Source organism: Biomphalaria glabrata, chromosome 2, assembly GCF_947242115.1.
Source record: "Biomphalaria glabrata chromosome 2, xgBioGlab47.1, whole genome shotgun sequence".
Lineage (NCBI taxonomy): Eukaryota > Metazoa > Mollusca > Gastropoda > Planorbidae > Biomphalaria > Biomphalaria glabrata.
This window is the reverse complement of record NC_074712.1, coordinates 17719831-17747724: the sequence shown is the minus strand read 5'-3', so window position 1 is coordinate 17747724 and position 27894 is coordinate 17719831. Positions and strand designations below refer to the sequence as shown.

The window sequence follows — 27894 nt, the reverse complement described above, 5'->3', positions numbered from 1 at the left end:
TAGTGATATTCCCAAATCAAACTGTAGTAACAGCAGCTATAAGCCAATAGAGATAGACACATATTTGTTTAAAAGATCTAGGGTATCTAGGAGTTGATTTTCTGTGCTGCCTTTAGGCGCTCAGTAAACACAACTCTGCCCGAGTCAGGTGTCGAACCTCGAGCCCCCTTCTAGGTAGCCAAGCCAAGCCAAGTTCAAGCGCACTTGGCCTCTCGACCACGCTTCCCACTTGAAGGGGCCACCAATCTCTATAAGAAGACAATCCTTAGTTACATTTTTTAAAAATAATTAGTCATTATTTAGTCAATTAAAAAAAAACAGCACCACCAAAATGAAACTATTAACATCCCTTTTAAATGTTTTATTTTAGCAGGTAGCAGGTAGTAAGCCTATGGACTATAATCACACTGATTGACAAATAGTTAATTTTACAAACATTGAAATCAATGTGTATAATTGATTATATGCATTGGTATTGTGTAAAATATATACATCACATAATAATAATTAAATCTGGAACCACCCAACAAAAAGTATTATATTTAAATACAGTATAAATATTCCATATGTATAACATAAATACCTAGGTATATAAATTTTGTATATGAGCCATAAAGTAAAAAAGTAGTATTTAGTAATGCTTTATAAATATTCCAATGCATATTTTCCACATAAACATAAAATATGGTTAGAAAAAAAAAATCAAATAGTTAAAAAAATAACCAAAAAAATCTAATCTAATAGTTAAAAAAAACAACAAAAATCTATTGTAATAGTTTAAAAAAAAAAACTTGTTTACTACATTAGAGATATACCCCTAAACATTATTTAACCTAATACAGTTTCTAATGAAGTTATATGATCAAACAAAGTTTTAGAACTAAAGTAACATTACAATTAATGCTGCAAAATATAAAATTAAATCAAAGAGAAAATCCAATTGAAGTAGGTCTTTCAATACAGAAAAATAGCTACTGTCAACAGTAATGACCAAAAATACAACATAAATACTTTTTATCTAATTTATGTGTCAAAGACAAACTAAATAAAACTTGCATAAGCAAGTTAACATGAACATATCTTACTGATGAAATGCGTTACAATTTACAAAGAGGGTGGTAGGGATGTAATGGTTTATTGAATTCATGTTTACAAAGCTATTAAGTTTAAATGTTTGACAAAAGCTATAAAACTTTCTTTTTTATTGGGATCCCTCCACTACAAAAAAAAAAAAAAAAAAAAAACCAACAAGACTAGAATGGATTTCCCAAAAGGGCTGAAAGATTTATCACAATTTTGTTTTCACAGTCACAGGTTTTTCACCATCACTAAATGTATATAACTCCAGGGCACAATATAAAAAAAATATGAACAATTAAACAGTAAAGCTCTCTTGGAGGCATTATCTAGTGTCACAAGAATTTTGTATTTCAATAAGAGAAAGTAGCTTGGTATTGATATTAGAACATTAGATTACAACATTAACATCTATTAAATTTCCTGAAAGGACCCAGAATAATACAAACTTTGAATCTCTAGTGATATCAATAGCAAACCACAGTGGACATCATTTTTTTTTACAAAGCTTACATCAAATCACTCTGTTTTGTATAAAGTTAGTACACCTTATTTCTCCCACACCCAATCAAGCTGAAATTTTTCAGAATTATTTCTTTTACATGTCAACACAAGAATCACAACAAAAAAAATCAACCAATTAATCCATTAACTATTGGTAATTAATTATTTTGTTTTGCAAGAAAGAAATTTTACTCGACTGATAGGGTGGTATAAGTTGAATTAGTCCCCTTTAATGTTTGTAAAAAACTATTAAACACATTCCTAAGCAGCTCCCTGGCACAGTGGTTACCGTATTGGCTTGAGGTAGAAGAAGGAGGCCTTAGCAATTAAGTTCGAATTCAGGTTGCTCACTTTTTTTTTATAAATACATTTAAAAAGTGATCACCCAGATACCCCCTTCTTTCTACCCCCCACCCCCTTTCCAACAAGTCCAGACAAGTGATAAGATCAAAGCTATTGAGAAAGCTAAAAGCATGAAATTGCGCAAAACAAAAACTTATTCTAAAAATATTTCTAATCACACAGGTTTATTATTGTTAGTCTAGCTAGATGTATTAAAAATTTAATTACATGACTGATCCAAACTAATTGATGCAATTACACTTAATATAAGCTTTGTTTTTATTTTGCTTGTTACAGCTATTATTTATATTTTTCCTAAATCATAATCAGTTCTAATAGACAGATGAAAAAAAACGGAAAACTGCTAAAATTTAGAAGAATAATAAATTTTACAATTTATAAGTCATTGAATTAAAAAACATTTCATTTTAAATTTCTCTCTGGCATTAAGTGTCTAGAACTTTATTCACTTGCCTACATTTAATAAATCTTTTAAAGACCTTTATAACTGCATTATTTCTGCATTTTTTTATTCATACATATGTTATCTCATAAAGTAAAAATATTGTGAAGAAATTAAAATTGTAGAAAAATTTGAAATGCAGAATTAAGTTTAAATACACAGCAATAATAAAAAAAACAAAAACCACTAACAATTTTGTTTTAGTGTAGATTCAATAAACACCTTACTTTTGTTTCACAAACTGTACAGCTCCAAAAATGACTGCACCTCCTATTGCAGTAACTGCACCTATGGTTAACCATGACATTTTGGAAAACTTTTTAGATTGTCTTGATCCAATTAATTTGGTTTCTGTGTCTGCTCTAACAACTTTCAGGAAGGGCATTACACCTGTAAAATAAAAAGTTTTACTCAAGATTACTGCCACACTCACTAAACATATGCGTGGAGCATGGTGGCAACGGAAACTACTATAAGAAAGCACAACAGATGATCCTAAGTTCAGATCTTAGTGTTTTGGATTTTTTTCTGGATATTAACTCTTTCAGTTCTTAATTATTTTATATAAAAAATGGAGTTTTCCATGATGAACACAAATTTTCAAGGGGGTAGAGTTACTAAAATTTATTTAACTTTATTATTTTATTAAACAATCTAACATATTTGATTTTATTTTAAATGAAAATGGATGGGCTACAAAATTATAATAGATAAAATTAATAATTCAAGAAAATTTTTTTTTTATTAATTTTAAACTGTGCACGGAAAAAGAAAATACTATAAAAATTCATTTAAAATTGATATACTGAAAGGTTTAACCTTTTAATTAAACATTTAATCCATAAATATTGACAAATCACAAAACTAAACACATTTCATAGAAGATAAACAAATGCACTATGAAATTGCATTATTTACATTTTTCAGGTCCTGGGAAATAAACTAAAAAAGAGGAACCATTAACACAACATTGTCTTTTTTTAAAACAAACGTATTGGTATTGCATAGAATTTACTACCAAAATAAAGAACTATCACTCCCACATCTGGAAAATGAAAAAAAAAAAGGAGAAATAAAAACGTTTAAAAAAAATATAGTGAAATAAATATTATAAACCAAGTTACTCGCTGAGAGTAACGCCGCACTGACCAGCGCTAGCGAAGTTACTCGCTGAGAGTAACACCGCAATGAAAGAGTTAATTCCCTGATATTTGATGGGATCAAGGCAGCTTATTATCTCCCTGGATTTTACAAAAGTCAAGGCAGTTGGTAGTTGATTGATCAACTCCATGAAATTTGATGGTGTCATTGCAGTTGGAGTTATTGTTGGATCCCCTGCATAGCTGTTGGCCACAGAAACTAGTGAATTTAAAAACATCTGCTTGCAGGAAGTCTAGGTCTCCTCCTCACCTAGCTTATAATAGAACACTCTTTTTTCATTTTTTTATTAGTGGCTATTAAGAAACAATTAGATGGAAGAAATTCAAATCAACTCAATAAAAATTTGTAGGAGAAATTTATAAAGTGATTTAAAAAAGCAAGGGGAAAAAAATCATAACATGAGAAAAGTCTAAAGAATAGTTAAAGTAATCTCTAACTTACTTGTTCCACCAGTTCCTTTACTGTCCAGACTTTTGTAATTGCCTTCATTCATTCCCACTGATGCTGCAAGAATGTATCTGTTATGAAGAGAAATCAGATATTAGCTTAACAATTTTCATACTTTAATTTAAAAACTGTTTTTGATCAAACTAGATTTTATTATTGATTTTTAAGATCTTCTTAACATGCCTAAATGTTTTATTTAATCATTCATTGTTCTAAGGGATACTAAAGCGACATAAATTATAGTCTCTACTAACTTGGAAACTATTTGAATGTGGTATGTTCTCAGCTGAACTAAAGCAGTAATACAGTTATTGTATGATGACTTAAGGACATCATTGGTACTTGATTCAACTGAAAAAAAAATAAAGGTAAAAGTATTGTTATTAAATAAATGTCTATTTTATTTGATTAGGATTCTCACTATTTCAGGAGATGAAATACCTTGATTGTGACTTTGATATCTTCATGTTTTCCTCAGAGATTATAGGAAAGGGCAATGCCATGTGTGCACATGAAAACATCTCTATTTAGCAGACAAGCATGTCAAAACTGTTTTAGTCCTATTCTACAATGTAATGTGTACATGTAACACAATATGAATGTAAAATGCACTGACAATACTATGTTTTATTTATTAGCAATATTTCATTAATAAATAACTTTTAGATCTTGCACTCTGTGAGGCTCCTCTATTAACAAGGGTGGCCAGCACAACGACCAACTGCTTTTACCTTTCCACTACAAATGTTAGATACTTATTAAAGTTGGATGGACTCAGAGGTGCACTAAAAATCCTGAAATTCAAAATCCCAGTAGCCTCAGAACCATACACAACTGAATGAGACAACATATGTTCCGGAAGCTCAAAATTGGTACTAGTGAAATCTGCCCATGTGGAGTGTCACCAGAGAATGCTGAACATGTCATTCAAACTGCATTCTTTACCAGAGGCCCGAACAAGACACTGGCTTCAAAACAAACCTATAGAAAGAAAACTCTATGGAGAGCTTCCTGATTTGGAAACCACTGCACAGTTCATCTCATATATTGGTCTAGTCATCTGAACACTCAAACTTAGAAGGAGGGAGAAGAAAAAGAACAAAAATATCACCAAGATTTGAACCAAAGACCCCTAGGTTCGGAAGCCAAGTGCTTTACCACTCAGACAACATACCCCCATTCCATATAAACATAGAATGTAAATTGTGATTTTTTTTGAGTACACATAATATATGCTAATCCCCAATAGCAATAACATTTTCAATGTGGCCCAGTCCAGTTTTAAAGGATTAATAGCTAGCAAAGAAAAAAAAAAAATTACCCAAGTGAGGTAGACCATAAGGTCTGTTTTCTAGGTATTCAACAAATCTTCTGTGCTCAGGAGGCATGTAATTTCTCATTTTCACTAAGAACTCTTTTTGACCTTTAAAAAATGTATAATAATAATTATCTTTATTGTCCGTAAGGAAATATGTCTTACAAACAAAACGTAACTATAAAAAAAAACAAAATGTACATTCACATCTGACTCGCTCATAATTTACAAGTGAAAAAGTTTATATCAGATTGTTTTTAATTAATGATTTGATTGCCAGGGGAACCAAAGAGTGTTTGTGTCTGTTTGTCTTTGCTATTGGTGTCTTGTATCTCTTTTGTGATGGTAAAATCACAAAATCCTGACCCAGGATATTACAACTTAAAATATTGCAGATGTGAGCATGATAAAACATAGCCAAGGCCTTTTCACTAGCATTAAACGAGGACAGTTTTCTCAGTAAAGAACGTTACAATATTTACATCAGCTGAATGTCTGGTAATTACATTTTTAATAGTTTTTTTTTCAGTCAAGTAAAATTCGAAGCTAAAAAAGATATTTTGTAATTATTTAGAAAGGATACATTTTGAAAGCAAAAATGTTTTTTCCCAAGCAGTTTTATTGGTGATTGTTAAAAAAGAATGATAAATGTTGTTTTTAAAACTGCAATAAAATATACTACAATATTGCCCAGTTGATGCATTAAGTCTAAATATAGTAAACATTCTTTCCATGCAAAATCTATAACAAAGAGGAAATGTTAGCAATCATTTCCAACATCATGGCTATAGAGCAAAGACTTAAAACCATACCCAGAAAATGAGATGTGACTATGTGACTACCTTTATCAGTTGGAAAAGGACACCCAAGTAGTAAGAATTAAAAATGGCATCAAATGTTGTCATAGAATATATTACTTTCATTTATTTATATGTACATGTCAAGTCCCCAGTTAAAATATAATGCAAACTTTGTCTTAAATATAAAATTTATATTTAACATATTAATCATCTCACATATCTTTTTTTTTCAAACATCATATACTTATCACATAGTCTCAATAGGATAAAGTAAAAGTCAACATTTTTATGATGTGATTGTAACAAACAAATGAGTTTTGACATAGGCTAATAGATTTTAAAATATTTCCTTACAGTGTGAATTCTATATAAAGTAAAAAGACACAAAAAGTAAAATTAAACAATGCCAGTCAAAATTAAGTTAAGTTCAACCCCAACCAATTAAGAAACTTTGTTCACATTATGACAGTTCAACCCCAACCTTCTATCTCTCCATTCAATGACCACATGTTTTGAAAGATATAGGCACATTACAATTATTTACATATATTGCCATTTACTAAGTTTTTTTTTTGTGTTTTCTTTTTACAAATTTTTGTCTAAAGCATGAACAATAAAGTAAAGTTGGAAGTTGCTTTAAAATGGTGATTTTTTTTTAGCTATAATATAAAATCACATAAATATAGTAAACCAAGTTTAGAATATTGTGAAAAGATAAATGGGAAATTCAGGAGCTACTTTTTTTTTAGCATATGTCAATACTGAGAGTCTTAGCTATATTTCACATTTGTAGCAACATTATTTTAACATAAAAAATTAGGTTAAGCTCTATTAAAAAAGAAATGATAAATATATAGGTATGACACAAACCCTAATTGTTAAGTCTGTTTTTTTATTGCATAAATCTAACCTTTTTTACTGGAATAAGTAAAATAATCAACATAAAAGTGTTTGTTTTTGTAGTTAGGCTATATCATTTTTTACAAATTCCTACAAGAAATGGTGTGATGGTAAAAGGGTGTCACAAAAAATCTACTTGATTAGCAAGATGCAAGGGTAGCAATGGGCCCACAACATTCATAGCTGCTTTACAAGATGTGCAGGTTATTGGTAGGTGTGGATTGGAGAGTGAGACTATAAAGGAAGACAAGGAGGATTAGGCAGACTTGTGGCGCAAGACAAGCCAATAAACAAATTGTTACTGTCCTGCTGACCTTGCTATGATGTGCAACCCTGTAACCTTACACAAGCAAAAGCTACAAGTTAGTTTATTTATGTACATAAACAAGAAGGCTCACACAAGACAATGAGATTATTTCTTAGCCATAAGAAATCATACAAGAGAAATCAAGATGAAACTACAAAAAAAAATCAAGAGTTTTCTCATGACGAAACAACTTTTTTGAGACAATGTGAAACCATCCCTCAACCCTTATCAGTTTTTTATATGTACATCTACCTATCTAAATATACCTAAGCCCCCTATTTATATGTATTAGCAATTACCTTCTTTGTGCCTTATTCCCAGCAGGCCATCTAATGCTTGCAGTGTTGTACTTTGAGCTGCACTTCCCCCCAGAGCCTGTATAAAACAAACAGTTTTGTTAAAATCATCGGCCAACAAAGTCTTAAGCAATAAGAAGTGAAAGTGAAAACAAAAGTGTTTGAAATAGTGTCATAACCAACTGATATGACAAGGCCAAATGGATGATAGTAGTGTCGCTTAGGTGAGAAAGAAGGAACAAAGCCTCCTCTCACTCCTTCAACACAACTATCAAATAATGTTAAACTACTCACCTTAATGGGTGTAGACGAGATGCCTTCATAAATAAGTCCATCTGACATTGGAGTTCCTTCTCCCCCCCATCTGGAATAAAAGTAAAATTTATCATAAGTAATTAGAAACATTCATATATACATATATATATGTACAAACCCTTTTTTTAAAAAAACAATGGTATTTCCAATGTAAAGATATGACTTATGAAAAAATATATGAAAAAGATTACCCAGCAAGGAATGGACGAACTTCATTAAAAAATGTTTTAGCATCCAAATGATCTGGAAAAGAAAAAGCAAAGCATGGTTTTTATCTGTATGCATTGTAGAAGTTACATTAAATAAACATGGCTTTTTTTTTTTATCAACATCAGCCAACAGTGTTGATATTTTATGCTTACTTCTATAACTGGCCATAGGTCATATGGGTGTCACAAGGGTCATTTAGTTCTCAAACTATTTTCAGGAATGTAATACAACTGGTTGGAAACAGTTAAATCCTAAATTATAATGTCCAGGCTTCTATTGGAAATGGAGATCAATGCATTTAGTTTAACAACCCAATGCTTTATAAATGGCAACAAAGATCTGTAGGTTACTAAAATGAATTCAGTTTGTTGTAAAATATTGTTTGAACCACTTGTTAATGGACGACTTCCTGTGTCAAATAAAAAGTCATTATATTACAAGAAATAATATTATTTTATTTTTTTGTGCTTAACGTGTTTATAAATATGAAGCACAAGTTTCTCTTTAAATTTGACAATTTTATCACAATGAAAAAATTAATTTCTATTTCAGTTGGTTAGTTTCTTAAGTGTAAAGTGAATTAAGAATGTTTCACATTATAGCTTGAGCATAAGGTATACTACCCCACAGTTAGAATTTGAGCTGGTACTAACAAGGCAAATGTATTGTTAAATGTAGTACAAACAAGGTAAATGTATTGTTAAATGAAGTACTAACAAGGCAAATGTATTGTTAAATGTAGCCTATATATTGAGGTAAATAGGAGCTCTTTAAATATCTGTACATGGGATGGAAAGTCAAAATGTTTTGTCGTACCATGCATTCTTGCAAGTGATTTATTCATCAAATGAATCACATTTGTCACCTCATCCAACTGCAAGGCTGTCTGGTTCTCTATGGTGGTCCTTGATTTATCTCTTGCATTTAATTCTTTAGCAATATTTAACAGATTCAAAATCTCTACAAAATTCTATAGGAAAAAGTTATAACGTTTTAAAAAATTAATATTAGATGGCTGTTATGTAAAATCAAAAATCATAGACTTAAGTTTTTTTTTAAATTACAATGTTGTACATTCTCAAACAATGAAATTCGATTTGTAGCAACACCAAAGCTAAGAATCCTCAGTTCAGCGAGCATATGCTGCTTTAAGCTGGTACTAGAGTTTACACTTTTTACAAAGCTTATATCAAACCACTCCAATCATACACAACAGAAGCAGAAAGAAGGGTGAAAATGCAACGGCGCCTGGTGATTATATATGCCCAACCTGCGATCGCAGCTGTGTATCAAGGATTGGCCTCTTTAGTCACACAAGAAGTTGCAAAGGGAAAAGATCGTCTCTCGAGACGTAAAAATGCCACAGACATATCAAACCACTGGTATTTCTTCCACACCCATTCTCAGATCAAGTTGAAACTTTACACAAATATTCATTGTCATTGACAACATATGAATCAATAACAAATGAGCAAATTAGTAAATCAATTAGTGGCAATGAATTTTGATTAATATAGAAAAGGGAGCATATTCCTTCAGTATTGAGATATCTGGCTGTATTTTTTTTTGCAGTTCTTCCCCTTACATGAGCTATGTTTAAACAATATTTGATTCTATTTTGCTTGTTTATTACTTAGATAGCTATTGTGACAACTCACCTTTAAGCATTTAGCAAAATTAAACTCTACCATGAAGGGAATGATACAGAACCAATCACCGCTGTATCCACCAGGTATATGGTAAATGCACTGTAAATTTCTGTCATTGTAAAAATAAAAAATTCCAGGTTTATGAAATGAGCATAATGGCATAAATTATATATTGATATCAAGAAAAACATAAAAATACTTTAAAAAAAACAAAGATTATATTAGGCATACTTGTATCAATTAGTTTGGATCAGTCATGTAATTAAATTTGTAATAGATCTAGACTAACAATAAAAAAGCAATTATAAAAATAAATTTTAAAAAAGGGAACGACCTGAATTAGAACTTGTGAGCTAAAGCAGTAGCCACTCTACAAGGGAAGAGTCTATGAACATGGAAGATTGTATAGTCTTCAATAGTTTCTATTTCTTGTTTGTGTTCACTAAGCCTGAGACAACAGCCTAATATAAAGGGGACTAATTCAGCTTATACCACCACTTCAAGTACCATTTCTTTTCCTTGTTTGAGATACCAAAGTAATTTATTGCCAATAGTTAATTAGACTAATTGGTTAATTTTATTTTTTTTAATTTATTCTTGCAGTGTTGTACTCTGAGCTGAACTTCCTCCTAGAGCCTATATAAAACAACAGTTTGGTTAAAATCATAGTAAGCAACAAGAAGTCAAAGTGAAAAAAAAATGTATTTGAAATAGTACCAACCGATATGACATGGCCAAATCAACTATAGTAATAATTGTGCAAAATTTCGGCTTGATCTGAGATTGGGTGTCAGAGAAATAACATGTAAAAGGTAAACTTTTTGATCTAAAATGTTGTACTGTTACAAACAAAAGAAAAGATTTTAGTTATGGGACTCCTTTTTGGAATGTTATGCAAATGGCTAAGCTCTTTCTACCCTTAAGGTCTTAATGAGATAAGGTTACTACTGGCAGGTAGCTCTGTATTATTAAATTAAGTACTAGGCTAGACATTACTTAGAGAGTGAGAGCACTGGTGAGAATGTAACTGCTCAGTAAGTCAGCATGTACGCGGATAGAAAGGTATCGAAATATTGATATGAAAAACCCATAAATGAAATCATTACCAACTATTTTTTTTTAAGGATTTTAACTTTAAAAGTAATTCAAACATTGCTTAGTTAATATTCTATCAAAATAAAATTTTAAAAAACTTACTCAAAATCAAATGCTCTGAAAAGAAAATATATAAATATGGGCATTTATTTTAAACTCTCAGGAAGTTAAAGACTATATTCATTATTATATATTTAAAAAATTATTTTATGTCAAAAAAAAAAAAGAAAACAAAATTATGATTTTACCAATTTTTAACTCAAATTTTTTTCTATGATTTTTGCCAGGTCAAAAAGTTTTCAGATAATTCTTTTACAATTCTTTAACTGTTAAAATTTTGTTCTAGTGCACAGTATGAGCCCTAAAACATCAAGATAACAGTCCAAAGGGTATACCATTTTATTAAGCATTATTGCAAAACCTATACATGGCACTTCTGTATGATATAAACATTGTCATGTCTACAACATTGGTATCAAGAAAAGCAAAGCTTCAGAGAGTCTTGATTGGAAAACTTTTATTTGTTGGTAAAAAAAAGTTCTTCTGTAATATTTTTTTTTATGTGCAAACATAGCATTTTCCTATCACAGATCTAACCTCTATCTACAGTTTTTATTTAGAAAATTTGAAGGGAAACTCCAATGGTTTTTCAAATTTGAGTTATTGACACATTTAAATTCTGCATAAAAAATTGTAATAGTAAACATTTTACCATTCTTTATTTAAATACTTGGTCCTTTAGAATATGTGTATCTCACATAAAGTACAATCCTGTCCGCATCACAGCGGGCAACAAATGGCAATTTTAATACATGTGTACTGCTCAAAGTAACAATCAAAGACAACTAACTTAGTGTTTGTTGTGTGTTAAGTGGTCAGGCGAGAAAATACACACTGTCATGGTTAATTAAGCCTTTATACTCTTAACATATTTTTTTCTTGTTTACAAGATCTAGATCTAACTGGATAGGCCTAGATTGATTTCTTTTAAGAGATTGTAAACTTTACTGTATGGTTTTATGTTAAACAGTAAATCAGTAGATAAATTTAATAAGTTTGTGTGACGTCCGATAGAAACCAGGTGAAAATCTGACCGTTTAGGATGTGCAGAAAAATTATATCAAAAATTGTCAAAACCATCTGAGTTTGTCATTAAAAAGTAACTAAATTGAAATAATTGCAGAATGAGTTTATTGAATGTTGACAATTTTGAAATGTGCTCATATCCTGGATAGTACTATCCTTTTATTTTTTAGTATAAAGAAGAAAACAAAAAAAAGCATCTCTCCACACATGCACAGATTTGTTTCAGAACACAACAAGGATATTAAAACAAAAAGGGTTTCAAAAACTATAAACTTACCCATTAGGATCTTTCAGTCTCCAATTAGCGAGAGCAAGACTAGCGTGACATAGTACTGGCTGAATTCCAAGGAGTTCAGATATGTGATAGAAAGGAACTGCCAAGCTTTTTGGAAGGGACTAAAAATGGTAATATATATAAATATATTTGTATTTTAAAATGACTGCAGAAAAAACAATGATTATTTGAAAAAATGATAGGGAATTTGTTAATTTGTTTATATTGAGTAGAATCTACAGCCCAAAACCTTTTTACTTCTAATTCATTTTTTAATATACAAATATTTAAACGCAAAACAAGCAAAGTATAAAACTTGATTTTTTTAAAAAGCCAATCTAAGGGGAAGAAATGCAAAAGTAGTGTTATATATCTCAATACTGCAAGGTTTAATTCCTTTTTCTATCTAAAGCAAAACAAATTAATCACCACTAAATGGTAAATTTTTTGATTGATTCATATATAGTCATTGACAATAATTGTGCTAATCTTCAACATTTTAGTGCATTATATAATAAGCGTTTTTTGTTGATGTTTTTTTTTTAATTTAATTTTTATTTTAGCCTTTCTAGTTTTTCATTTTTACAAGGATTTTGCACAACTGATGTATGTAAACTGATGTATATAAGTCAATGGATTTTTGTATTTATAAGGGAAATGTCACATCATTTTTTGATGGCCAGTCACATGAATTGGTTATGAAGCTCGAGATCCATTTGTTTTATGAAGAGTATGAGGTCGCACGAAAAAATCAAAGGGGTTACAGTGAATTGTGGGATATTAATCTCATGGTCAAGTAGTAGACCCTAGAGATATGGTAGAAGACTATTTAAGATTATTATTAGCTATGTGTTTGATGAATTCACTTGGATTATACTATTGTTTTATGTGAAGTATTCTACGCTATTTCTTGATGGCTGAAGTTGCCAATATATTATAAATTGTTGTTTGTGTTAAATAAAACCATGTCTGCTACGTTTGTTTTTTCCTTCAATCTACATGTTGTGGTCATATTACTCAGTAACTATAGCAGACATATGCGACAACAAATTTGTCGTGAATAAAGACAAATACACCAAGAACTCTCTTATACCAGAAGAGGTATCCATAATAATACAAGAAACGCTCATTCAAATAAAAAGGGCGTTACAGGAAATCATATGAAAATATGGTGATTTAGACAACATTAATAAACAAATCCTAGACAAAGTTTTCTTTATAATTGATTAATATATATACAATCTTTAATAAAATCTTTACAACAACAAACAGTTTTAGATGTAATTATTTTATTTTACTATAGCTATTTTGAATTTTTATCGCCTAATTCTCTAAACAAGACTTATCCCCCTTTAGCTTAGCATGTTTTTACTGTATATTCCATATAAAAACATCATTAATTAAATACAACTAATTGATAAAATAATTTGTTAGGGGCAATAAATAACTATGTAAAGTTTCAGCTTAATCCCAGAATGGAAAGTGGGAAAAATATGTGTACAAAATTTGTACCAGACAGACGGACAGACAGAATGAATTGATATAAGCTTTATTAACAAAAAAAAAAAAAGCTTAGGAAAAAAAACATTACTTTTGGAATGCCAGCATCCCCATTTTGCCACACATAGCCAGCAGTAATAAAACTGAGTTGTAGATGGGCCAATCTGAGCTGCCTGTGACCAGACAGTTGGTTGTAGTCTAATAAAGGCAGCTAAAAGTAAACATTTATTACATTAATAAAAATAGAAATGGAAGTTGCTGTTGTGAATGATATGTAAGTTTAGGCTTGTATCTAAGTGTAAGTACCACTGTCACTTTATTTTTTAAAAGTTTATTTTTATTAGGAAAGAAAATTAGCACATGTTTGGGCAAACAAAATATTTAGAAAGTTTGGTTATTATTAGCTTTTTATTAAAAATATCATGTTTTCATACAATATTATTTGACTTCTAGTATTGGCTATTGCCTGGCAAATTTTACTTTCCCAGAATTGAAGTGATACTTCTTTGTGAGTTGAGTATATGACTTGTGGAACACTAGGCTTATGGATGCTTGCCTGAAAAAAAATTCTATCTGGGAAAGATCCAAGCAGATGTAATTTGTGCATCCCTAATTACATGTATTCCAAGAAGCAAGGTTAGAAGCAAGCTAGACTCCCCCCATACTTCTTCTCTGTACCACATCAGCCATGTAGGTGCCCTCGAAAAAACAGCCCCCTGAGGAATGGTGTGTGGATAAAGGCATGTTCATTGAGGCTTTCTTCCATCCCTGTCGATGCAGTGGTCTCAGTCCTTAATCATGCCAACTAGGTTTCTGTTTTGCTTCCCTACTGGCCTAATTGTCTCCACTAATGACAGTTTCCACCCAAGCGCAGCCTTGAGCATGAGATGTAATGCCCAGGTGTCACAGCCTCATTTGACATTGAGTGTTATTTGTTCACCTTGGGTCAAGAAGGTGATATCACGAGAAAACATCTGAATAGAAAGAGGAAGTGAGAAATGCTAAACACATCTTCAGAGGGTTGCAACTTTGTCCTCAGAGGAAGGTCATATATTGAGTTATTTATTTGGTAGTCATAACTTAGTCCTGATAGAGGAAGGACATGTATATGTATTTTTTTAGTGGACTTATTAGTATGAAGTTGAGATTATTCATGTTAAAGTTGAGATTATTCATGTTAAAGTATATCCTATTTCTGTGGATCATATTATTTTATTAGACTACTGTTGGACGTGTATCTATGTATCCAGTGTATGAAACTGGAGAAGCACACTAGTGCACATTTCGTTACTTATTTTAATCTAATAAAACTTCATGTCAGCTACCTTGGACTTCACAAGTGATTACTAGCTGTTTCGTCATTTAAGTTTATTCTTTGTCTAGACACAGCCCAAACCAGAATCCACAACATTGGCGCCACTAGAATAATGATCCAGTTACTTTAATTGATGGCCAGTATTGCTACATTAATTGATGGCCATTATTGCTACATTAATTGGTGAGCAGTATATCCTAAGAATAAGAGAACAGTTACAATAAAATATGTTACACCTACATTAATTGGTGACCAGTATATCCTAAGAATAAGAGAACAGTTACAATTAATGTTTTATTGCTACATTAATTGGTGACCAGTATATCCTAAGAATAAGAGAACAGTTACAATAAATGTTTTATTGCTACATTAATTGGTGACCAGTATATCCTAAGAATAAGAAAACAGTTACATTAAAATATGTTACACCTACATTAATTGGTGACCAGTATATCCTAAGAATAAGAGAACAGTTACAATAAATGTTTTGTTGCTACATTAATTGGTGACCAGTATATCCTAAGAATAAGAGAACAGTTACAATAAATGTTTTATTGCTACATTAATTGGTGACCAGTATATCCTAAGAATAAGAGAACAGTTACATTAAAATATGTTACACCTGAATGGTAGTGATACAAACTTTAATGATTCTATGGAGTCTGTGATGAAGACAACCCTAACTTAGTGAATCACTTTTTATTGAATGGTTTATGCTGTAGCCTTTAAAATAACTTTTTAATAAATTGGAGTAACTAATTTTTTTTTTCTATTACAAAAGCTAATACATCCGTTGAAATATTGTAGAGGAGAAAGTGGGTGGTTTACTGTCCACTAATATATTTATATTACTGTCCACTCTTTATATTTTCAACAATGAAATACAAGCAAGGTTTGGACAACAATTCACTGCATCACAGAATGTTTCAAAGTGATGTAAAAAATGTCACCTGATGAACAGCTTCCCTGACTGTCTTTGCTTTGTACAATTCAGGCAATTGCTCTGTGAGGGTGTTCCAAGCACTGTAGTAAGCTGGAAGTGATGTCTGGTCAAAGAAGAAGAAAACCTTGCAAATACTTAAATGTTTTGTATAAAATAAGATTGATTATTTAAATGTTTACTTTTTTTTAGATTAAAAGTCTACTCTATAGCATCAACAAGTTTGGAAGTCTTGTATATATATATTTTTTTTTTTTGGATGGCTGCCTAGTTGTAAGGTATGCGCGCTGTCATTCGGTCATCTCGGTTCATACCCTGCCCACTGCTAACCCCTGTCATCCTACAGGAGGTTTGAACTGGAATGTAGATAATCTTCAGCTCTGAACATGATCTACAATGGCATGGCTAGATAAAATAAAAAATACCTTCATAATTTTGGAAAAGTTGTAATAAGCTTACGAGTAGAGAAATGATGCATGAAGAATACAGATCTAACAATGGTTTTTTATTTACCTTCAGGATTTAATTAATTAATACCAAAGAAATAACTATATTGTGTTCTATGTCATGGTGTAAAATTATTGAATACAAAAAAAAAAAAAAAAAAAAAAAAATTAACAACCTAACTCAATGCTAAAACAAGAAAAACATGTAAAAAAACAGGACACAGAATGCAAAACCAGGATAGAGAAACTTAAGCCATATCATTTTCTTACATTTGAAGCAACAGTCAAACCTCATTATAGTATTTAAATGACTTTGATATATTTGATGTTTAATACAGTCATATCACCTTCACCTACAGTTATATATAGGTAAGTAAAACATTTTCTTTTATTCCTAATCCTATGTTGTTTGGCCGTGACTTTATAAAACTTAAAAATAATATAGACTTAAATATAAACATATATATGTTTTACAACTAGATGTTGTTCACGCTATCGTAAGTGCATCATCTTCTCATCATTTTCCATAGCCAACCTAAATCATTTTAAATCCTTTTCCTTATAAAATGCTGTTTGCCTAAACAGCATAAACATAAATCCAATTATTGATTTTTATTCATGGAAAAAATACTAACTTCAACCAACATCATTGGATGAATTAATTTTTAAAGCACAAAACAACTTAAGAACTGTGCATTAATGAAGTAGTAACAAACTCAGCAGCAATTAATAATCAAGAATACCAACATAGGTTTATGTCCAACCTTTGATTGCATACTATCTTAACAACAAACAATATTTGGCTACCCCCTGCTCATTTTAAGGAATTGACTAACATGCTTTCATTTTGGATTTAAGGAGTCAATATCTAGAATGTTAGATGTAGCTAGTGAAGATTGAAAGACTTCTTAAGTTCAGTTAAAAAGCATTATATTATTGTTCTATGTTGCTAAACATAAATTCTTTTGTTTTACACTTACTAAAGGGTTCTCAATTAAAAATCCAAAATTAAGTGATACTTTGAAACTATTCAGATCAAAACCAACACTCTGTCTCCCTGATTTTCCATTACTGCTAATACTTTGATTTGACATTGCTCCTTTTGTGATCTGAAAAAAAAAATGAAATTAAATTTATGAAAATAGGTTTATAAAGATGAAAATATGTCAGCATATCACAGTATTTTATATAGGCAATTGTAGGTTCATCATCTGTCCCTAGACTTTTGTCGTAGGGGTGTTATGACAGTTCATGTAACCAAATCTCGTCATTCTTCCAGATCAGCAGCTGTTCTTAGAATATTACCAAGAGAGGTCAGTCCATTCTTTCATATTGTCCAGCCAGCTTTTCTTTAGACAACCTTTCTTCATGCTCCCTCCAGTGTGCCTTGAAGATTCACTTTTGCTTTTAGCTTAAATATGATATTAAACAGATTTAAACTGTTATAATAAAGACAAGCTTAATCACCTTGACGAGATGTCCAAGAGGTTCAAGACAAATCTCTTTTATGAACCTTTAACCTGGGAAAGGATTTAATCCCGTTGCTTGGATGAAGGATTGGTTATTCACAGACCCTTCTGTCTGGAAGCCTATAAAGTACCATAGCATTCTGTGGAGGGATATTACCACCCGTATGGACCCCGCAGGGGAACGATGCAATCAATGTGGACAGGTTAGCAAGCCTTTCTTACATCCTCACCACATGCAAGTACACTGGCTAGAGCATATAACTGTGGTAGCCCACAGGAGGCTGTGCTTGCTCTTGTTGTTGGCCTTTCTGCTCCCCCGGACAGACATTTCCAAGGAGGCACCACGTTGAGGCAACAGCTTTTCCTCCAAGCTTAGGCACCACTGTAATGACACAATAGTAAGATGCGTAGAAGTTGAGTTTAATTTGGTATTTCCTGAGTGACGTGACAGTACTTGTAGCAAATAGATATATGGCGTAGACTGCAGTGGCGTCACTAAGTTGAGTGTCAGCCGGTGCGGTCAGCTCATCATGCAATGTTAACTTTAATTTTCTTCAAGAATATCTTTATTTTGCCTTTAAATCTGTTCTCATTCATGGTATTTCTGTTTTGAATGTCGCCTTTTGAAAAATCAACATATACGCCAATATTTTTAAACTGACATCTACAATACTTAATTGGTTGTTGAACTAAAGAATTTTTGGTTGGATTTCTCCATATTTATCTGCTACATCAATGATTGCTTCCAGTAGGAGTTGAATCTCAGAGGTAAAAAACGATCAATGCACATAACAATGAACTTCTTTTTCTCTTCCTAAATAGTGAGTCTGACATCTAGGGATCGCTTGCCTGACATTTTTTTTTTTATTTTTTTTTTATAACACTTTGCGCTTAAATGTTATGCCTATTTTTATTCTCGTTTTGACAAAGAAGATTTTGTTGATCTACACAAAGAACTTTTCAACACTCTGTCCAAAGGAAAACAAGAGCCCTACGTCAATTTTGTAACGGAGGATGAAGTGACCTTGTTATTTAAAAGAGTAGACGTAACAAAAGCTTGTGGACCAGACAAAATTAGTGGCAAGCTGATCAAGCTATGTGCGGAGCAAATTTCTTCTATCTTCTGTCATATCTTTAACCAGTCATTGCAAACGTGCGTAATTCCAAACATCTGGAAAAATTCAGAAATCATACCAGTGCCTAAGAAACCAAAAATAGATTGCTTAAATGATTTCCGCCCAGTAGCACTAAACCTATTGTTATGAAATGTTTTGAAAAATATATCCTTAAACAACTTGTAGCAAAAGTCAATAACAGCCTAGACCCTCACCAATTTGCATACAAAGCAGCTAGAGGAACTGAGGATGCCATTCTATTGCTTTTGGACCAGCTTTATAAGCATCTCGATATACCCAAAACATATGCACGAGTCCTCTTCGTAGATTTCTCCTCGGCTTTCAATACCATACAGCCACATCTAATGATAAACAAACTGAGTAACTTAAATGTAAGCCCTTACTTGCAAGCATGGGTTCTAAACTTTTTAACCCAACAGCCCCAGTATGTTAAAGTCAACAACACCACATCGTCAACTCGAGTACTATGTACGGGTGCTCCACAAGGTTGTGTACTTTCTCCTGTACTATACACTCTTTACACTAATGACATAAGAAGCATCTATGACTCAGTTAAACTCATTAAATTCGCTGATGATACTGCCATAGTCGGTCTTATTTCAGGAGACGAAACTCAGTATCGAAGCTCGATAGAAGAGTTTACAAACTGGTGCACCGACAACTTTCTAGAACTGAATGTAACAAAAACTAAAGAACTTATAATAGATTTTAGAAAGAAAAAACAAACTATACGTGAACTGCAAATAAACACTACATCTATAGAACAAGTAAAGGCATATAAATATCTAGGCGTTATCATCAACAACAAGCTTTCATGGGAAGACCACCTTGGAACTCTGACAAAGAAAACAGCCCAGCGACTCTTTTTTCTATACAAACTCAACAGTTTTAAATTAAACAAGAAGATCCTTGAGACATTTTACGGCGCGACTGTACAAAATCTGCTAACATACGGAATAAGTTGTTGGCAAGGCAACGCCTCATCTAAACTGTTGCAACGTTTAGAAAACATCATTAAAAAAGCATCAAAAATTACACTCACAACATTACCACATTTAAAGGAACTTTTTGAACAAACGTGCCTAAGAAAAATCGAAAAAATCTTGGAAGACAACGGCCACCCACTCCATCAGAACTACGCTAGGTCGTCGCGAAGTGGGCGACTGCTGTCAATCAAAACAAGAACAGAGCGGTACAAAAACTCGTTCGTACCTCACTCGGTCAGACTCTATCACCGCCATTCATTGATCAGGGAACATGAAATGCACCAAGATACCTGTTTGTAGTCGCTGAATGAACTCTTTATGTTGTCTGTTGTATTTATGTGTATTTTTCTGCTGTGTTGTCTTTATATGAGAAACGAGTCCTTGTAATAACAACAAATTTCCGTAAGGATCAATAAAGCAATCTTAGTCTTAGTCTTAATTAGTCAACACATTGTCAATAGTTTAAAGATAGGCCTACTTTTGTATATATTTGGCCTTCTTGTACATTCAACCCCCCCCCCCCACTTCCCAAAGTAAAGATAGGTAAAATAAAAGATCTTAAGCTGCGCCTCTAGCGACAATAATTTCAGAACGAAAAAAGTATTTCAATCGTATCAAAAAATTCTAAGCAAAAAACTAATCTCTGAAAAAGAATGTTGACCACATAGCTTAAGTGAATGTCATACACATCTATCAAATAGCTATTCTTTTGGTTCTTAATAGATTTCCTGTACTCCTCCATGGTTCCAGACATTGAAGCTGCATTTTCATATCTTTGAGCTCCACATATAAATTAAAGCTCAAACTTTTCTAGACATTTTAAGATATTGATCTCATCAGCTTTTTTGGTCTCCCTTAAAATCCTATAACTTCTGAATCTGATCAGTGTGTGCTATGTTAGGTAATCGTGTACTAATGTCAGGTGTGTTGTCAAACAAAAAACAAAGGTGCTTACAGTCATTCTGACTCTTAACGACTTCCTTGTCAAAAGTATTTGTAGCCGGATGTCCTTATTTTCCAATCCAGATGAATTCTTCATACTTCTTTCAATACTCCAATATTGGACATAATTTCAACCACACATTAAATTAAGTTACACAAATTTCTATATCATTTCAATACAATAGGTTGAAAATAGTTGACAACAAAAGAATACAGTTTTTTGCTATTAACATCTACAGCAAGGAAACTGTTCTTCAATTGATCCCAGCACACATTGAACTAGAATCTAAGAAATCTATGAAAAAAGCAGACATACTGGCCAAAAAGGGAAGAATGAACAAACAAATGAAAATCCCTCTCTACCCAGAAGAAATTATGAAAATAATAGAGAGTAAATTAAATGAGAATTGGACCAGCTCAATTCCAATTACAAGAAAAAGGACGCCTATTAGGGGAAAGGGGGGTAAAACGTACCACTGTTTAATTCGTACCAACGAAAATTTTCATATTTAGAAATGGTCTTTAAAAATAAAAAACCTGGCATATTGACCTACAACTATAGCGTCATCATTCATGTTAATTTTATGGAGCTTAATCAAAAGATACCAAAACGGTATGGTTTTATTCATTTTTACCTTTTTTGATGTAATTTTTGCACATGTTAGAAATCGTATAATTATCTAATGAGGCAACCTATCATGTTCCAAAAGCTATTGCATTGTTAACCAACCTTTCCTCTTGAAAATAATGCCTCAGTACATCAGTTATTTTTAGACATGTTAATATGATAAACCGTTATGTGGGCTGACCCCTTGAGGTAAATCGTACCGGCGCCAGGAGGGTAAAAAGTACCGGAAGTACTAATTATCCGACATTGGGTACTATTTAGCCCCACAGTTGATCTCGACATAATATCTAGATGTAGATCGAATAACTTTCTTATTTTATGTTTTAAAGCTAGAATCTAGATCTAGTAATTGCTAAAGATCTTTCTACTATCTAGATCTAGATTTATAATATAATCTAGTTCTAGAATCATATTCTATCATCCTCTATACTCTAATCTATGTCTATGTAACAATAACTTTCTTTATAACTATAGACTATAGAGTCTAGACTAAAAAAGATAATTAAGGTACTAAATCTAGTAGATTTAGATTTAATAAAATTAAGGCTATATCTAAATTTTAGACTAAACATAATCTAGCCCTTAACTATAAGTAGATCTACATTTTAAAAAAATAAATAAAATACCATATATAGACTATAGCAATCTATTTAATAATCATTTACATTCATTATTTTTTTTACCCAGGGGCAGAGCTTCAACCTGGTCCCCGGAGGATCTTCAGAAAGCCTTAGAGGCATTGAGGAATAAATATGGTCTCAATGAAGTGTCTAGACTTTACGGTATACCTAAACCAACTCTAAAAAGACACTTAGATGGAAAAAACAAGTTTGCGAATGGGAATGTAGTACAAAGAGGTAGAATGACAGTTTTCCCAGCAGAGCTTGAGAATGAACTTGTCAGTCACATCAATCAACTGGAAGGAATGCTGTTCGGCCTGACCAGAAACATATAAGATGTCTTGCATACCAAATAGCAGAAAAAAATGGCTTGTCTCACAGATTTAATAAAACAGAAGGAATGGCAGGAAAAGACTGGTTTAGAGATTTTAAGAAACGTCACAATCTGAGCTTGCGACAACCTGAAGCAACATCTCTTGCGCGTAGTACCGGTTTTAACAAGATAGCAGTTAACAGATTTTTTGACAAACTTGAAAGCATCATTACAGAAAATAAATTAGATGCTCTTAGGATCTTCAATACTGATGAAACAGCGCTCTCAACTGTCCAGAAAAAACAGCAAAAAGTGGTGAGCTTGACAGGAAGGCATCAGGTGGGGAAGTTGACCAGTGCAGAAAGAGGTCTTACCACCACAGCAATATTTTGCGCTAATGCAGCAGGAAATGCTATTCCACCTATGCTTGTCTACAAGCGAAAACGGATGAAGGGCAAACTTTTAGATGGTGCTCCTCCAGGAACAATCGCTGTATGCAATGAAAGTGGCTGGATGACTGCAGATAGCTTTTCAGAATGGATGGATCATTTTATAAACAGTGTAAAACCATCAAAAGAAAAGCCTGTTCTTCTTATCTTGGATGGACATACCTCTCACAGCAAAAATTTGCAAGCCATCACTGCTGCAAGTAACTCTTGTGTTATTATGCTCAGCTTGCCCCCTCATACTACACATAAGCTTCAACCTTTGGATGTCTTGTTTTTTAAGCCCCTGCAAAGCTGTCAGATAAGTGGCTTTTTAATCATCCAGGTAGAGGAATTACTGTATTTCAGGTGGCTACCATCTTAGGTAGAGCATACCCAAGAGCAGCTTCGGTCGCAAATTTTGCTAATGGTTTTTTGAAATGTGGCATATGGCCTTGCAATCGACATATATTCACTGAAAGTGATTTTGAAACCTCCATTTGTTCAGTTATAAATATTCCTGTAGAACCCATCCCTTCAACCTCAAATTCCCAACATGATCAGTTGTTAGTGCAGTCATCATCAGACTCCTCAACAATAGTTGCAACATCCCCACTCACTTCATCAAATGAACCACGATTTGGTGCAACTGCTCAAAGCTCCATAAATTCAAATTATTCTCACCTAGAACTTTCTATATCTGCATACAATGCAATTCCAACAGAGCCTGACGGCAGATGCTTTTTTAGAAGCATTTGCATTTCATTACATGAACATCTCCAGCTAACTGACAGAGATTCAAGTGGAGTTGTATGTAGCCTGCAAGTTAAAATACAAGAAAAGGCATTGGCAGACTCTCTTAGAGCACAAGTTGTTGACTATATTTGTAAAAACATTGACCATTATACTGACCTTGATGCAGCAACATTGTGTGCTGACATGCCACATACAAAATTTGACAATATTTTTGAAAGGCTAGATTATAGTATTTCTAGACCAAATACTATGGTTGGCGAGCTAGAGATAATAGCAACTACGAAGCTGCTCAGAAAGCCAATTGTCATTATGAATGCAACTAGTAATGTTGTTTTAAAATATGGCATGAATGATTTTCCTTCCTCCCCTGCAGTAGTTATTCGATTTACAAATATTGGAGATGATGTAGGCCATTATGATTGCTTAATTCCTTCTCGGCAATCAAAGTCTAAATACATCCCTGTAACTGCAATCTCTCCTATCCCAGTAAAAGAAAAACCCCATGTTAAACAGAAAAAAAAATCTTTTCAATCTGAAATTTTAACTTCCAGTCCCTATAAAAAAATTCTTGTGGATGCTGCAATTGCAAAAAAAAGTAAAAAACAACAAACTCAAATTATTTCTGCAACACAAAAGAAAAAAAAAAGTAAAATTTCTATTCAGTTTGGTCAGAATGAGAGTGAGAAAAGTCAAAATTCGTATTGTTTTATATGCGAAGAAAACCTTAAAGAAGATATGATATGTTTAATATGTGCTTCTTGGGTGCATATTGCATGTGCAGGTTGTGAAAATGCTGGTACTTATACTTGTGAGTTATGTTTGTGAATCTTTCTGCATTGTTATGTATATATATATAGTTGGTACTTATTACCCTCCATGCTGGTACTATTTAGACTCTTGGGAGGGTAAATAGTACTCTTTTTTTTTTTTTTGTTTTGTATTTTTCTATTTTAATATAAATAACTCAGTCTTTAAACCTTGTACATTTGTAGTATGTGTTGTTGTAAAGCTATGACATAAAAAATAAACATTCTTTTTGCCAAACTTTTTTTTTTATGAATTTTCTTCCTAAGGGGGTACGTTTTACCCCCCTTTCCCCCTATAAGCTATCTCGACATGACCAACGTATAATTTTTCGACTCAGAACCGGACACAACAGAATGAGAATTTGTTCTGGAAGCTTAAAGTCGGGACAAGCGAGACCTGCCCATGTGGAGCATCACCAGAGAATGCTGACCATGTCCTTCAAAGCTGCATATTACATCAAGAGGCCTGAACAAGACTCTGGCCTCAAAACCTTCCAATAGAACAAAAACTATACGGAGAACTGCCTGATCTGGAAACCACTGCCAGTTCATCTCAGATATAGGATTACTGATCTGAACCCTCTGACATGTAAAATGAGAACAAAGAAGAAGAAGCTATTGAGTGACTAAATTGGCCCCATTAGGAAGCATCAGAACAATTCTTGGCACTAGCCAAGAAGAAAAACCCCTACAATATTCAAGTACATCATTAGACTGACACATTGTAACAATTTCTTCATCTTGGCTAGAGCTTCTTTTACAGAAAAATAAAATAACGTCACGATCTTCAGAAATCTCAATGGCCACTTATTTACTTTCAAATTCTACAAAATTTACATTAATTATATGTGAGATTTCAATAATATTTTATGCCTGAAGAATGTCGTCATTTGTTAAACAGTGACTATTGGTTGGCATCCTGATATTACGGTGCTAGCTACAAATTCAATAGATTCGATTAAAACATTTTTTAAAATCAAAGCAGTGTTCATATACATCTACGCAACTTGTAAGCATAGATCTGAAAGTAAGGTTTCACGTTTTCCTTGATATATTAAGTATGATATAGCATTCAAATCCTTTTGATAGAATTTCATTAAACAATTAAAATATGTTTAGTCGAAATGAAAAAAAAAAGTATATAGATCTATTTATTAATTGTGAATAGCACGTTCCAATATTTGGCCACTGTCGCTTTTTTTTTTTTTAATTGTCACAAAGTGCATTTTTTTACTTGGGTGTCACCCCCCTAATGATTAATGGGTGTCATCGCACCCCCCGCACCCCCCTAATGATGCCGCTGATAGACTGTACCCTTATTTTGTAATAAACTGTTGTTTAATTTAAAAACTGGATTACTTCATTATAATAGTATACACACTGTTTTGTATTCTGTTGGAGGTTGTTATTAAGAACTAGCGTATAACATTAGATCTACAAATAATCAACATCATCTACACTACATTCAACTAGTTCTAACAACCACCTAATTTTTTAAAATTTTATAATGTTTTAAATATACTGTCGCGTCACTAAGGAAATAACCAATTAAACCCAACTTCTATGGCCTATGGTCTTACGATTACTATTACATCAACTTAGAAAGTGAGATTGAGTTTTGAGTTTTTGGCACATCGGCACAATTTAGGCCATGTCGTGCCCGTAATCCCTAAAGGACCCAACTAAGAAAAGGACACACACCTCTGTTAAATTATGATCTGAACAAAATAAATTCCACACAACACCCCCTTTGTAGACACTGTGCCCACCCTTATGAAACCGTAAATCATAATATCCTCTTTGAATGCCCCTTCCTAATCCACCTTAGGCCGACCCTAATTCCACTACACCCAACATAACCAACACCCTGTATGGCAGTGCTGAACAACAGAAGAAAACAGCACACTATTTTTCCTTGGCACAGTCTACAAAAGAGCTCACAGCTCAGCAGCAATAAAGCTGGCTAGAAGAAGAAGAAGAATGTCATATATGACATCTAATAGGCCTAATTTAATTTTTTAAACATTGGTAATATTTGATTAATATTAATACTCACAATTGTTTATATATATCCACAATACTGTCAATACAAATAAATGCAAAAGATTCTTGGTCCTAGGTAAGAATAGGATACAAATCACTTAATCTTATCTTGATAATAGTTACTAATACTACTAACTAAGACTAACTAATAGTAATAGTATTTTATAATAGATCTAGATTATTCTAGATGTCTAGAGACAGAGTAGGAGTCTATATAATTAGGTAATCTAGATCTAGAAAAATAATATAATATAGTTTTTAGATCTCTAGTCTCTAATATCTAGAATCTATATACTAGACTCTATAATATAGAGTCTAGTAATAGAGTCTATATAGTATATCTAGATCTAGATCTAATTCTAGTAGAATCGATCTAGACATAGATTCTTGTCACCCTATTATAATAAATAATAATTAGTAGTAGTTACTATTAGTAGGCTATTAAATTAGCCTCATATTTAATTTAATATTAATTAGGCTAAGCCGCCTTAAAGATTAAAAGAATAGTAAATCTATACATAATTATAGATCTAGTGACAATCTAGTCTGAGTACTCTAGACTTAATTAGATTAGAAAAAAATTAGATCAGACCATCACCATCAGATACCAGCATACCTGGGCTGGGGCTGGGGGCATGGAGTTTGGAGTGGACTCTTAAAATTAGTACTCTCTGGTACTGGTAGATCTAGAGTCTAAATCTTAAGTAAAGTAGATCTAGATCTACTAGATCTATTTTTTAAAATCTATCTCAGTATTTGTAACTCACAACAGAGCCTGAGTCAGAGCCATATATAAAGTCTTATCTTTAACTACCTGAATCTGAATGACATTTTCTTTTTCGAAAAAGTTTGTTTTGTTAGAAATGCTTTCTCATTGGCTAAGACTAAGACTAAAGTAAAGAGAAGGGCCTATACTTTTCTCATTATTGGCATTATCTCACCGGTGTGGGGGGGGGGGGTTCTTAGAAATCATAGATCTAGTTCGGCAATTTGAAATCTTAATATTGATCTATAATTAGATCTAGATCTAAAAAACGTCTTGAGTCTTAGTTGTATTAGTTTATCCATATATCGGTGAAACTTCCCATCACTTATAATTCTCACAAAAACAGTATCATCAGTATGATCAACTCAGAAGCTGCATCAATGATTAGTATTAACTAGATCTATCTAGATTCTATGGTTCCACGACATGATTTCGTTCACCGACAAATCGTTCACGACTTTTGTCCTGTAATGAGTGTTTGCGCGACTTTGTTGCCACGGGAGTGCAGTTTGAAGATACGTTACCAGAAAGACTAGGCACCTCTACTTTAGTTGGTCTAAGA

General features: G+C 32.4%; 1 protein-coding gene across 7 annotated transcripts; it reads right to left on the bottom strand.

Moving 5' to 3' along the window:
• Positions 1-346: 346 nt before the first annotated feature.
• Positions 347-27504, bottom strand: LOC106056259 (myoglobin-like). Of its 7 annotated transcripts, none has more exons than XM_056019507.1 (17): positions 27381-27504; positions 26580-26638; positions 23646-23780; positions 17423-17551; positions 16007-16102; positions 13833-13952; positions 12245-12363; positions 10984-10998; positions 9796-9895; positions 8954-9107; positions 8119-8170; positions 7907-7976; positions 7616-7691; positions 5316-5417; positions 4249-4345; positions 3989-4065; positions 347-2776 (listed from the first exon to the last, which is right to left on the bottom strand). In XM_056019507.1, exons 4-17 carry the CDS (start codon positions 17534-17536, stop codon positions 2610-2612), a joined length of 1359 nt encoding a protein of 452 aa, XP_055875482.1. In that variant the 5' UTR covers positions 17537-17551; positions 23646-23780; positions 26580-26638; positions 27381-27504; the 3' UTR covers positions 347-2609. The 7 variants fall into 7 exon arrangements, with proteins under 7 accessions (XP_055875482.1, XP_055875483.1, XP_055875479.1 ...); XM_056019508.1 differs by lacking the exon at positions 27381-27504 and adding an exon at positions 27183-27319; XM_056019504.1 differs by lacking the exon at positions 23646-23780.
• Between the last annotated feature and the right edge of the window lie 390 nt (positions 27505-27894).

Bases quoted from the DNA above. Each gene is read 5' to 3' on its own strand.
- LOC106056259 (XM_056019502.1), bottom strand. From the start codon at position 27,203: ATGCCCCCAGCCCCAGCCCAG. The intron at 12,364-13,832 runs GTAATGTTTTTT...TACCATTTTTAG, and splicing joins GGGATGCTGGCATTCCAAAA to TCCCTTCCAAAAAGCTTGGC. The intron at 8,171-8,953 runs GTACGACAAAAC...TTTCTTTTCCAG, and splicing joins ATCACTTGCAAGAATGCATG to ATCATTTGGATGCTAAAACA.